Source organism: Peromyscus californicus, unplaced genomic scaffold, assembly GCF_007827085.1.
Source record: "Peromyscus californicus insignis strain IS unplaced genomic scaffold, ASM782708v3 Scaffold_7__1_contigs__length_154581171, whole genome shotgun sequence".
Lineage (NCBI taxonomy): Eukaryota > Metazoa > Chordata > Mammalia > Rodentia > Cricetidae > Peromyscus > Peromyscus californicus.
Genome location: NW_026294595.1, coordinates 13,571,309 through 13,583,195, shown reverse-complemented (window position 1 = coordinate 13,583,195; position 11,887 = coordinate 13,571,309). Strand labels below are relative to the sequence as shown.

At 49.8% G+C, this 11,887-nt stretch overlaps 1 protein-coding gene across 1 annotated transcript; it reads left to right on the top strand.

Annotated features, from left to right (window-relative positions):
- The first annotated feature begins 161 nt into the window (after positions 1–161).
- On the top strand, positions 162–8,075 carry LOC128100339 (lipocalin-1-like). Its single transcript, XM_052722388.1, has 9 exons — positions 162–171; positions 379–544; positions 726–807; positions 5,086–5,160; positions 5,585–5,718; positions 6,076–6,146; positions 6,227–6,334; positions 7,838–7,939; positions 8,047–8,075. The coding sequence occupies exons 1-9, from the start codon at positions 162–164 to the stop codon at positions 8,073–8,075; spliced, it is 777 nt and encodes a 258-aa protein (XP_052578348.1).
- The last annotated feature ends 3,812 nt before the right edge of the window (positions 8,076–11,887 follow it).

Here is an 11,887-nt window from a genome sequence, read left to right as displayed (position 1 = left end):
TGTTACCATCCTCAGCATCCCTTGGTTGCTCTAGGTTCCAGGGCTTTGAGCACCTGAATGCACATCTCCTGGGTTCTCTGCCACAGAGCTGAAGAGCCCTGGCTTGTTGGAGGTGTCATGCATCAGGAGGTAGTAGGAGGTGACCTCATGACTCTGGTCCCATGATTGGAAGTAGGGAAGAACTATGGGTGTCCTGGGGAGTGTCATACTTGGACCCTGCATTCTAGGAAACCCATTGGCTGCATTCAGTTCAAACTGACTCTATATGAGGGAGAGGACCTTGGCACATTCCTCACCTGTAAGTAGCTAGGTTCCAATTCTCACTTCAGTAAAGGCTCAAAGGGAGACCTGCTGATCACATGGCTGTATTGCCCACAGGGTGGAGGCATGTCATCCACATCCACTTCCTGCCTGGGAAGAACTTTGCCATTGCCTACTTCAGGGGCAAAATGAACTATTGGTACTCCCAGATTATGATGCTCATGGGTGCGTTCCAGATCCTTCTGTGTTTGAGCATGGACTCCTGGGCACAGGCATGGACCAGGTACATGTCTTCCTGCCCAGCTTGCTTTTTTCTTCTCCTGGACTCACCAGGAGGGGGATTTGTGAGCCCTTGGTGGTGGTCGTCTTCTTCTTCTTCTTCTTCTTCTTCTTCTTCTTCTTCTTCTTCTTCTTCTTCTTCTTCTTCTTCTTCTTCTTCTTCTTCTTCTTCTTCTTCTCTTCAGTTCTCATATGACCAACCCTGGTATCAGAAGTTCACCTCTACTGCTGACCCAGCCAGTCCCTGGCTACTCCCTTCCCCCATTGGTCAGCTTTTGTATGGTTCTGCTGTGATCAGGGGTCTGACTGTGGCCCATTCCTCACTGGGGACATGGGGCAGCATGCACAGTTGTCATGGTGGGAGGGATTGCAGTATTCAGAGAATGGATGCAGGAATTCGACCCAATTCCCTACTGGGTATAGGATGCCCCCCACCCAAAAGTCCTCTTTTCCAAGGTCAGCAGTGCCAGATGGAGATATGACCTTTACCTGCCAACACTATGAGCAGAGAGAGCAAGCCATGTGTCCATCCTGCAGCCCTCACCACACTTCTCACCTCTGCCAGCATTCAGCAAATCTGCACTCACGATCCTTCTTAACCCGGGGTGGCACTGGCCTGCCTCCTTCTCTTCCACCCTGCATTCTCTACCTACCTACTCTTCTCCTCCCGTGCTGGCCCCATTGAACCTACCAGTTGGAGGCTCTGGGCAGAAAAGGCCCCCAAAGTGGCCTGTTCAGGGTCTTAGGCTGAAGCACCCTGCCCTTTTACTCATAGACAAGAATTTCAGGGGCTTTTTTTATTTATTTTTAATTACACTCATAATATTCATTAATTACACTCAAGTTATTAATTACATTTGTGGTATTCATTGATTACATTCGCAGTATTCATTCAATAATTATATTTATGATATTCATTAATTACATTAATTGTATTGACTTATTACATTCATGATATTATGTCCTGATACTACTGTCCATTTGTGGGGTTTTTCCATCATGGGGCTTACTATTCTAACAGAGAGACTTTCTTTCTCATGTCCTTTCTTCTTTCTGGCCATCATGATATCATTGGAGGCACAAACCTCCACAGAAAGCAGGGTCTTTGGTGAGGCTGTGATGGGAAAGTGCCTTGGGTTGGATTTTTGATGTGCATATGTCCTGTCAGGAGGGACTCTGGATACAACATCTAAGATACAGTACCCCAGAGGAGAGGCCTGGGCCAAGGACTCTCTAGGGGCCCTAGAAGAGCTGAGGACATACAGGGACCCTCCCACTGCAGGATGAGCCTTTATTGGGTGGGGGATGGATTTTCATGGCCCAGACTGGAAGATGGGGTCCACTTGAGGGGCTGGGCCTGCTTTTGAGGAAGGACAGACTGAGCACTAAACCCTTTTCTATGTCTTCTCACCTGATGCTGCTTGAATTGTGGAGCTCAGGGCTTCTGTCCTGGAGGGGCTGGGACAGGGTGGAGCAGGGCATCCCTGAACCCAGGAAGAGTGGCCGTGCAGAGAATTCTGCATCTGTCCCCTGCTCACTGGGACTTGGAGGGTGGTAGGTCTGTCCTATGGAGCCTTAGAAGGGAGGCATCTTGGGGGTTTCAGTCCCACAGCATGTTCCTTCAGTCTAGTGACTGGTGTTCCTAGTAAGAGGCAGAGTGATTCAGTCTGAAGGCTCCCCTCAGGTCTGGGTTGAGGAGATCCCACTCCTGGGTACACTTGGGAGAGTAGCTCTTGGGACGAGCTGCCTGCTTCCAGCCTGGAGTGAGGTTCCTCTCTTCTTCTCTGTGTTTTTGAAGGCCCTGCCTTCCTACCACTTACCTCCACCCTGTCTGCTCTGCAGACCCAGATGCTGTGAAGATCTTGAGGAATTTGTGGAGAGTAAAATCCCAGAGACAAGAAGGATCATAACCTGTCCCCATATTGGTAAGAAAAAGGGTTCCTCACTCCCCCTTTTCTCCGTTCTCCTCACCCAGGCTTGTGCTCTGGATATTTCTTCGGTAAAATGGTGACAGCCTGTTTTTTCTCATAGCTCACCTAAGTTTGCTCTGCCCTTTGTCCCTCTTGGGTCTATAGAAGCCTGTGAGTTGGTCCAAGATTCCGAGGGCACAGAAGGAGTGCTGCAGAGTCCGTGCAGGAATTGGGAGCTGGGGCCATGGCTAACCTCTGCTCCTGCAGGTAGAACTCACAGTGTCAAACTCATCCCTCCGAGAATCTTCATTCAATAGAGTTGGTGGATATCCCCTGATCACATGTGTCTCGTGGGGTCCAGTAGGCCCTGACTTTGTGTTCATCAAATGTGGGCAGATGCTCAAACATGACTGTGACCATTAGGAAGGGAAGGACTTTCATTTACACTCACAGGTCCCCAAACAGGTGCCATGCCACAGCACATAGGGCCACAGTAGGGGACAAACTGGGCAGGTGGAGAGAGGGATGGGGGCAGGGCCTACATGGTGGTTAGTGGCTGAGGAAAGGGTTGCCAGCGTACAGGGAGGCAGGGGTAGGTTGGCTGATGTAGGTCACTGCAGAGCTTGGGACCTCAGGATGTCCCTAGTGGTCTGGACACCTGGTGAAGGATGGTGGCTTAGGTGTGACGTGATGGAGCAAGGTGGATGTGGGTTCTGTGCACATGGAAGGCAGGATTTTACTAGCTCTAGAAATTAACTATATGGGGATGAGGCCCTCTATGGTCAGAGAGATCCAGAGACATGAACTCCAAAAATTCAGAAAATATAAAACATGAACACGTATATGGCTCAGCCCTGGCTATACAAGATGAGAAATTGATTAGCATCTCCACAGAAGTTCCCACAAATATGCCCCATGTTTTCACGTACTATAGCCTTTCCTCTGGGCACAGCTAGGCTACATGCAGAGGACACCCAGCGACTCCTAAGAATATCCGCCTAATTCCAGTGAAAGCAGGAGGCTCAGATAGAAGGCCTCTGGACTAGTTTCGTGTGACCTGGGAATGAGGTTCCTTTGGGGGCAGGCCCTTGTGCAGTTGGAGCCACTTAAGAAGCAGCTGCCCTGGACATGCTGAGCAGAGGAAGGAAGACCTCAGAGGGCCAGGACAGACTGTGGGTGAGCATGTCCACGGACCAATCTGGGAAATGGTCCTGCTCCAGAGGGCCTAGAGTCACAGAGAGGAACCTCCTCTTCCCACTGTGTGGTCCTCTCCAGCTGTCACTCACAAAGGGCCTGTTACACTGTGAGGCAGGATGTCCCAGAGTCCAGGATGGGTCTGTGTAGGGAATTCTGCACCCTTAGCTTGAAACAGGATGGGAACCCTAGAAATAAATCTTCCAGGTTTGAATGCTGCCATTTCCCCTTAGCTGCTGGGGCAAGATGTTAACAGTAGATGGTGCTGGAGGGCTGCGGGGACTCTGCTTTCTAGATACTTTTTTTTTTTTTTGTCCTGCAGCGTCTACATTCCCTTTACCCTGTGTAGAATTTCCCCTGGTTCACTTATTTCTGCCTTCTCCTCTTTGTTAAAAATAAGACCTGAGTATACTCAAAGATGCCTTGAGGCAGCTTAGATCCACCTACAAATGAACAGAAAACAGCAGATTCCTGCTAATGCAGGCTAGTCTAGCTACTACCCCCCTCCCCGCCTCCAAATCTGGCAAGCTACCCCAATACACCCAAACTATACATTTAGAGTAGAAAATTATTAACATCTAAACTTGCCTGCAAAGCCATGCATCTGTACTCTGGTGTAATCATTCTGTTGTTGGTTCCTGATTTGGGATGACTAGAGAAAAGTCACACAGCAGCCTGTCTTCCAGGTGATTCTAGACCTCCTCAGGCTGATGATGGAGATTAACCATCACATCACATCTAGGAACTTCAGCTAGTCCTTCATCATTCACATAATAAGCATGGTTCATAGCTTGTCTGCGAGGTTCTAGCCCTGTGCAGACTCAGACCAGGTCCCTGCAGAGCGGCTCCTTTCTCTTCCTGTAGTCTCTTCATTCTCCTTCTGTTTCTATGCTGCCTCAGGAGGAAGCAGGAGGCATGGAGACTTCACTAGGGTGGGGACTGAGGCCTGGCCATAGACAAGCAGCTCTGGAGTGTCCTTCAGCACCAGGGCTGATCCTGCTCCTGGAAGGTGAAGCACAAGAGGCCCTTGTGTCATGGTCTTGGCTCAGATTCCTAGGTGGGGCACTTCCCACTCTGAGAATGTTCTCACTGGACAAGGGTTCTCAGAAGTGCCAAAGGTGGTCATGAGGTTAATTCCACAAATTAGTTCCTCCATTCGCATCCATCCAAACAAAACTGCAATCTCCTGGACTGAGTAGGGTGGACAATGACTTTGGTGAGGGAGGGGGAGGACAGGATTCTGCTTCCATAGCAAGCCACTGTTCATGATAAGCAGCAGCAGTAGCAGCAGCAGCGGTGGCATCACCACCACCACCACCACCACCACCACCACCACCACCACCACCACCATCAGCACCAGCAGCAGCAGGAACAGCAAGGCTAGGAGCACAGAGCTGAGCTGGGACCATGCAGCTGCTGTCATTCTGTGGGCCATATGTAGCCCACTGTGCGGCTGGGTCTGCTGTCTGTGGTTCGAGCCATGTTGCCTCCTCTGACTCCTGCCCATGCTGAGCAGGTGATGGTCCTGGGGAGGGAGAGCTGAGGGTAGGAACTGGCTTCCAATGTAAGCCTCAGGCTTACTGACGGGAGCCACAGGTGATGTTGAAGAGGTACCCTCTCTTATGGCCTTGGTGGGACCTTTTGTGGTGGGAGTGGGGCTTGAACATGCATCCAAGGCCATAGTCATGCCTTTCTTCTCACTGGGGCACTTAGTCAGAGCTCTTCCTGCATAGTGTTTCCCAGGAGGCATCTGCCCTGCCTGCCTGGTTCTATGTACAGATGATGGAGAGGGACATGTATGATCATGACTCCTGCCATTCCTGCATCTCAGACCTCTCCATCTTGCACTGAGACCCTATCACATTCTTTCCCTGCCTCTGATCCTTTTCCTGGCTCCTTCTCTCCCTGCAACTGTGTGTACTTGTGGCCTCCTACTCCAGCTTTTAGGAAAGTGGTACATAAAGTGCTGGGCAGGAGACATGCCTACTCCTGAATGGAAGTGGAGAGACCCGCTGCCTCCCTTCACCTTTGAAAGAAACAATCTTGAGGAGCTGGAGTTCAGGATGAGCCTGACGTGAGTAGTCTCTGTGGAGGCAACCCTTTCTGCTGCTGCTAAACAATTCTAACCCTTGCTACACACATACTGCCTGACCTCAGCTAGTCATTCAGGGAATATGGCATTCTTTTGTGTTGTCTTGGCAACACACCAGGTGACCTCTGTAACCACGGGAATGATGCTCTCAGGACATTGAACTGAGCTCACAAGGTCGGGGGTTCCACCTGCTGTGTTCTGTGCCAGTGCCGAATAGGATAAGAGTTTTCTAGCACAGCATTGCTTGCTTCTGGAGAAGCCAGCGTGGGCTCCAGGATTAGGAGTAAGGAAGGACTGTGGGTGTCCTAGGGAAAGCCGTACTTGGACCCTGCATTCTAGGAAACCCATTGGCTGCATTCAGTTCAAGCTGACTCTCTATGAGGGAGAGGACCTTGGCACATTCCTCACCTGCAAGTAGCTAGGTTCCAATTCTCACTTCAGTAAAGGCTCAAAGGGAGACCTGTTGATGACATGGCTGTGTTGCCCACAGGGTGGAGGCATGCCATCCACATCCACTTCCTGCCTGGGAAGAACTTTGCCATTGCCTACTTCAGGGGCAAAATGAACTATCGGTACTACCAGATCATGATGCTCATGGGTGCGTTCCAGATCCTTCTGTGTTTGAGCATGGTCTCCTGGGCACAGGCATGGACTGGGTCCATGTCTTCCTGCCCAGCTTGCTTTATCCCCTTCCCCACCAGGGGCCACTCGTGCACTTCCTGGACTTGGTGCTGTGGGTTGTAAGCTCTTGGTCATCTCATTTTTGACTCTCACATGATCAATCATTGTGACTGAGTCTTAGGTCAGCTTTGATCCATCCAGCACCTCAATTGCCTCCTGCACCCTTGACTCAGTCAGTGTTTGGTATGGTCCTACAGGGATCTGGTTGGGGCCCATTTGGCCCCAGGGACATTGGGACATTTGAACATCTAGACATCTGAAGACATGTGCAGTTGTCATGGTGGCAGGGGTGGAGATATGGCATCTAGAGGGCACATTGTCCAAAACCCTGATCAACACAGGATGCTCCCTTCCAAAGGTCAACAAGGATAATACAGGAGAGCCACATGTCCATCCTGAGCCCTACAGCTCTCACCACACTTTTAAACTCTGCCAGTGTGCTCCAGTGCTGTGCCCTGGACCCTTCCTGATATATAACTTCACAGGCTGCCTCCCTGGCTCTTGTCCAGCATTCTTTGCGCATCTCTCCAAGCTACTTCTTGTCTTACCACCCTTGGCATTAACCTCATGGAGGCTTTGGGCCCACAGGTCCCACTAATGACCTGTGCTGGGTCTTGTCTTGGATCAGGGACATAAGGACAGAAGCACCTGCCCACTGGCCCTGCCTTCATATCATGAAAATGACTATGGGTTGGATTTGGGGGTGATGCAGATAACTCTGGTCAGGAGGGACTCAGGGTACAACCTCTGAGACCCAGTATCCCAGGAGAGAAGCCTGGGCCAAGGATCTGCCAGGGGCCCCTGGGGGAGCTGAGAATATCATTCTGCAGGATGAGCCTTTATTGGGTGGGGGATGGATTTTTACAGCCCAGGCTAGAAGATGGGGTCCACTTGAGGGGCTGGGCCTGCTTTTGAGGAAGGACAAACTGAGCACTAAACCCTTTTCTATGTCTTCTCACCTGATGCTGCTTGAGTTGTGGAGCTCAGGGCTTCTGTCCTGGAGGGGCTGGGACAGGGTGGAGCAGGGCATCCCTGAACCCAGGAAGAGTGGCCGTGCAGAGAATTCTGCATCTGTCCCCTGCTCATTAGGACTTGGAGGGTGGTAGGTCTGTCCTATGGAGCCTTAGAAGGGAGGCATCTTGGGGGTTTCAGTCCCACAGCATGTTCCTTCAGTCTAGTGTCTGGTGTTCCTAGTAAGAAGCAGGGTGATTCCTGCCTGAGAGCTTCCTCCTTGCTGTCCTTCTCAGGTCTGGGCTGGGGAGACGCTGTACCTGGGTACTCCTGGGGCAGCAGCTCCTGTCATCACAAATCCTGGGGCTCTTGGGAGGAGCTGCCTGCTTCCAGCCTGGTGTGAGGCTCCTCCCCTCTTCTCCATGTGGATTTGGAGGCCCCACCTTCCTACCACTCACCTGCCTTGCAGACTGCACCCTGAATCCAAACATAGAGTCTCTGAGGATTTTCAAGGAGTTTATGAGGAGTAAAATGGGGCAAACGGTCAAGACCAAGAAGCCTCCCCATGCTGGTAATGAAAGGGTTGTCCCTTATTTCCATCCTGAGCTTCACAAGTTCTCTGTAAGGTGGCGACTGCACAAAGCCTTCCCGACCCCTCCTCTCCTTCTGGGTCTACAGAAGCCTGTGACCTGCCGAGAGATTCCTAGTGCAGGAGGAGTGCTGCAGAGACTGTGCAGAAGCGGAAGTGGGGATCCTCACCGCTCTCTCCATCTTGGCCAGAACACTTAGTGTCAAGAAAGGAAAAGGCAGGCCTAGAGCCTCCACCTCTTCCCAACAGGCCTCTGCTTTAAATAAAGCTGGTCAGTGGCCCCTGGCCACAGCATCTGATGGGCCCAGGCTTGTTTTAACTTTACGTTTTCTATTTATATGCATTTTCATGTAAGTGGATGCATACGTGTATGTGGGTGCATGTGTGATTTGTGTGTGTGCACGTGCAGAGGCCAGAGGTCAACTTTAGGTATTGTTTTTCAGGTGCTGTCCATTTTAAAAAGGACTCATTTTTTTTTAAGATTTATTTATTTATTATGCATACAGTGTTCTGCCTGTGTGTACACCTGCATGGCAGAAGAGGGGGACCAGATCTCATTATTGATAGTTATGAGCCACCATGTGGTTGCTGGGGATTGAACTCAGGACCTCTGGAATAGCAGCCAGTGCTCTTAACCACTGAGCCACCTCTCCAGCCCCAGGACTCATTTTTTAATTTTTATTTATCTGTATTTATGTGTCTGTATGAATGCATGCTATATGGATATGGATTCCCACAGAGGGCAGAAGAGAACATCAGATCCCCTGGAGCTGGGTTTTAGGCAGTCGTGAACTGCCTGATGTAGGTGTTGGGAACCAAACTGGGGTTCTCTAGAAGAGCAGAGCTGAGTCTGACCATCTCCTCAGCCTCCACTTTCATTTTTGAGGCAGGGTCTCTCATTGGTCTGGAGCTCACCAATTGGACTAACTTTCTGGGTAGCGAGCCTCAGAGATCCTTCATCTCTGCCACTCCAGCATTTGAACTAGGAGTGCCTGCTGCCATGCCTGGCTGTTTATGTGGATTCTGGGAATGGAGTACAGGGTCCCATGCTTGTGAGCAAGTGCTTTACTGACTGAGACATTTCTTTAGCCTCCCTGGCTCCATTTTTTAAAGTTTAGACAAACACTCATGAATATGATCACTAGGAAGGAAGGACTTTCCTTCACACTCTCAGGTCCTCAGGCAGGTGGCATGCCACAGCACACAAGGCCACAGGGCTCAGTAGTGGGCAGCCTGGGAAGATGGAGATTGGGATAGGGTTGGAGCCTGCATGGTGGCTGGTGAGGGAATCAAAGGGTGATCTGTGTCACAGGGAGGTAGGTGTAGGTGGCTGGTGTGGGTCATGGCAGAGCTTGGGCTCTTGGGATGCCCAAGTGGACTGACACCTGGTGATGGATGGTGACCCAGATATGAGGAGGAGGAGGGTGAGTGTAGGCTCTGTGCACATGGAAGGTAGATGAAGATGAAGTATTTCTCTAGGAATTAGTGAACTTCAGAGGATGTGGCCATCTGCAGAGATGGCAGGCATGTGCCACTATAGCCACCACACCTGGCCTGTGGCTTCTATTGGGCCCCAAGTCTCTAAGTCTCTCAAGATCAAAGAGTAAACAAAGACAAAGGTGGGAATCATTTTGCAAAAAAACCTTCATCCCATAATATGTCCTCACTAAGACCCCAGAATCAACGCATATGTCACACAGTCTGTCAGCAGAACTGTAGTATGCGCTTTTAGCAGACTTCAACACCACTAATCCTGGAGGCCACTCAGCAGGGCTGTATCTCTCAGCCTCCCACCAACCTTGCTGTAAGATAATGCTTCTGACTTGTGGGTTCTGAGCATAGTTCCTAGGCTCAGTTTGCAGATAGTTGAAGCCTGCTTTGGTAAAAATGCAGACTCTTAGCTGGGGCCTGTAGATGTCTGATGGGAATTAATATAGGATGAAAAACAGAAAAACAGAAAAACTTCATATTGGGTCTTTCACATCTGCTGCCTTAACCTTTTGGTTTATATTTTCATAGATATGTTGGCCATTAAAAGCAATGTTTTGGGGTTGGAGAGGTGATGGGTCCATGGACACACAAGCATGAGAACCTGAATTTGGATCCCCCAAACCCATTTAAAAACCTGGATATGGTGGTGTATAACTATTCCCCCAGCACTTGGGAGGAGGTGACTGATAAGAGCTCACTAACCAGCTAGTCTAATAAAAGGGTGTCTCAAAACTAAGGTGGCGAGTGATTGAGGAAGAAGATACCTGACATGGACATCTGGCTTTCACATACACACACCATCACCACCAGTCCTCTACCCTCCACATCTTCCTCCAAACCCAAACCAGAACTTAGTGGCCCAGGCCTGTAATCACAGTACAGGGGAGGTAGAGATAGGTGGACCCCTGGGACATGGTGGACAGCCATTCTAGCCCAGTTGGTGAGTTCCAGGTTCATTGAGAAACCCTGTCTTAAAAAATAAGATGGAAGGCCGGGCGGTGGTGGCACACGCCTTTAATCCCAGCACTCGGGAGGCAGAGGCAGGCGGATCTCTGTGAGTTCGAGGCCAGCCTGGTCTATAGCGCGAGATCCAGGAAAGGCGCAAAGCTACACAGAGAAACCCTGTCTCGAAAAACCAAAAAAAAAAAAAAAAAAAAAAAAAAAAAAAAGATGGGAAGTAACTGAGGAAAACACCCAATGTGTGTGCACCCCCTCATACATATGTGCATGAACACACACACACACACACACACACACACACACACACACACACACACACAGTGGTATCTTATTCAAGATAAAACTCTGTGAGCCTGGCTGTTGCCTCTTAGACATGGTACCCATTTCTTACACCCCATCCTTGGTTTTGTTTCAGCAGCTCACACACTCACAGCCCTTTAGCTTGACCCCAGATTCCAGACCTAAGTCCGAGATACAAGGCAATGATCACAGCATCAGGAGGGACTCAGCAGTTCCTAGGCTGAGCTGACCAGCATCAGCCTGAAGACCCTGGGCAAGGATGCCTGCACACAAAAAGAAGACCATCCTTTGAAACCATGTCCTGGCCAGTGGGAAACTGACCAATGGAAGCTTGCCCCTTCCTCTGTTGAATGGGGCAGCCTGATCATCTCTTTGGGTCATGCTAGTTCCTTTCTGCTTCTGAGATAAAGTCTCAATAATGGCTTGCCTGTCTTGCTCACATTTGGTTTAGTCTCATCCTATTGTTTTCATGCTGAAAGATTCCCATCTGTCTTATCTGGGATCGATTTCTGCCACTATCTTGGATTCTGTGTTCAAACATTCTACCTTGGTGATACTTCCATTAAAACACAAATACCACCTTGTCCCCAAAGTGGCTGTCCATCTTATTCTATTTGCTGTTTCCTCATGGCACTTATCATCTTTTGAAATAATAATGTATAATTATATGAATCAATGCTCAGTCAGGAGACAGAAGGACACAATAGACTTGACAGGGATAATTAATATAATGAATAATGAATAACACAGGAGTAAGAACAACAGCTCAGAGCTGCAAGGGATGGTTTGGGGATGGGACCCCCTCCACAAGGCTGAGTTGAGATCTGGTGAAGGTGTGGCTATGGCTCAGAGTTAAAGGGATATCTGTTAGGCCGCCTGGGTCAGAGCTGATCAAGGTCAGGGCAGAGGGTACAAGTAGGGAAAGGCAGAATGGCCAAGCAAGCCGAGGACTTCATGGTGCAGGTGGGTTGGATCCATGACACCTCCAAGACTCACTGGGAATATACTCACAGGTGCCATCCCCAGCATCAGAAAGAACCCAGCTAACAGTCTGTGATTGGTGGGGGCTGGGGTTTAATTTTGCCAGTGGAAAGGTGAGCCAGAAACAAATAAAAGTAAGGGCAGGGACTTTTAGTCTTAGCCTTAAGGGGTTTGTTGGGTGTTGGAAGACTTTCCATT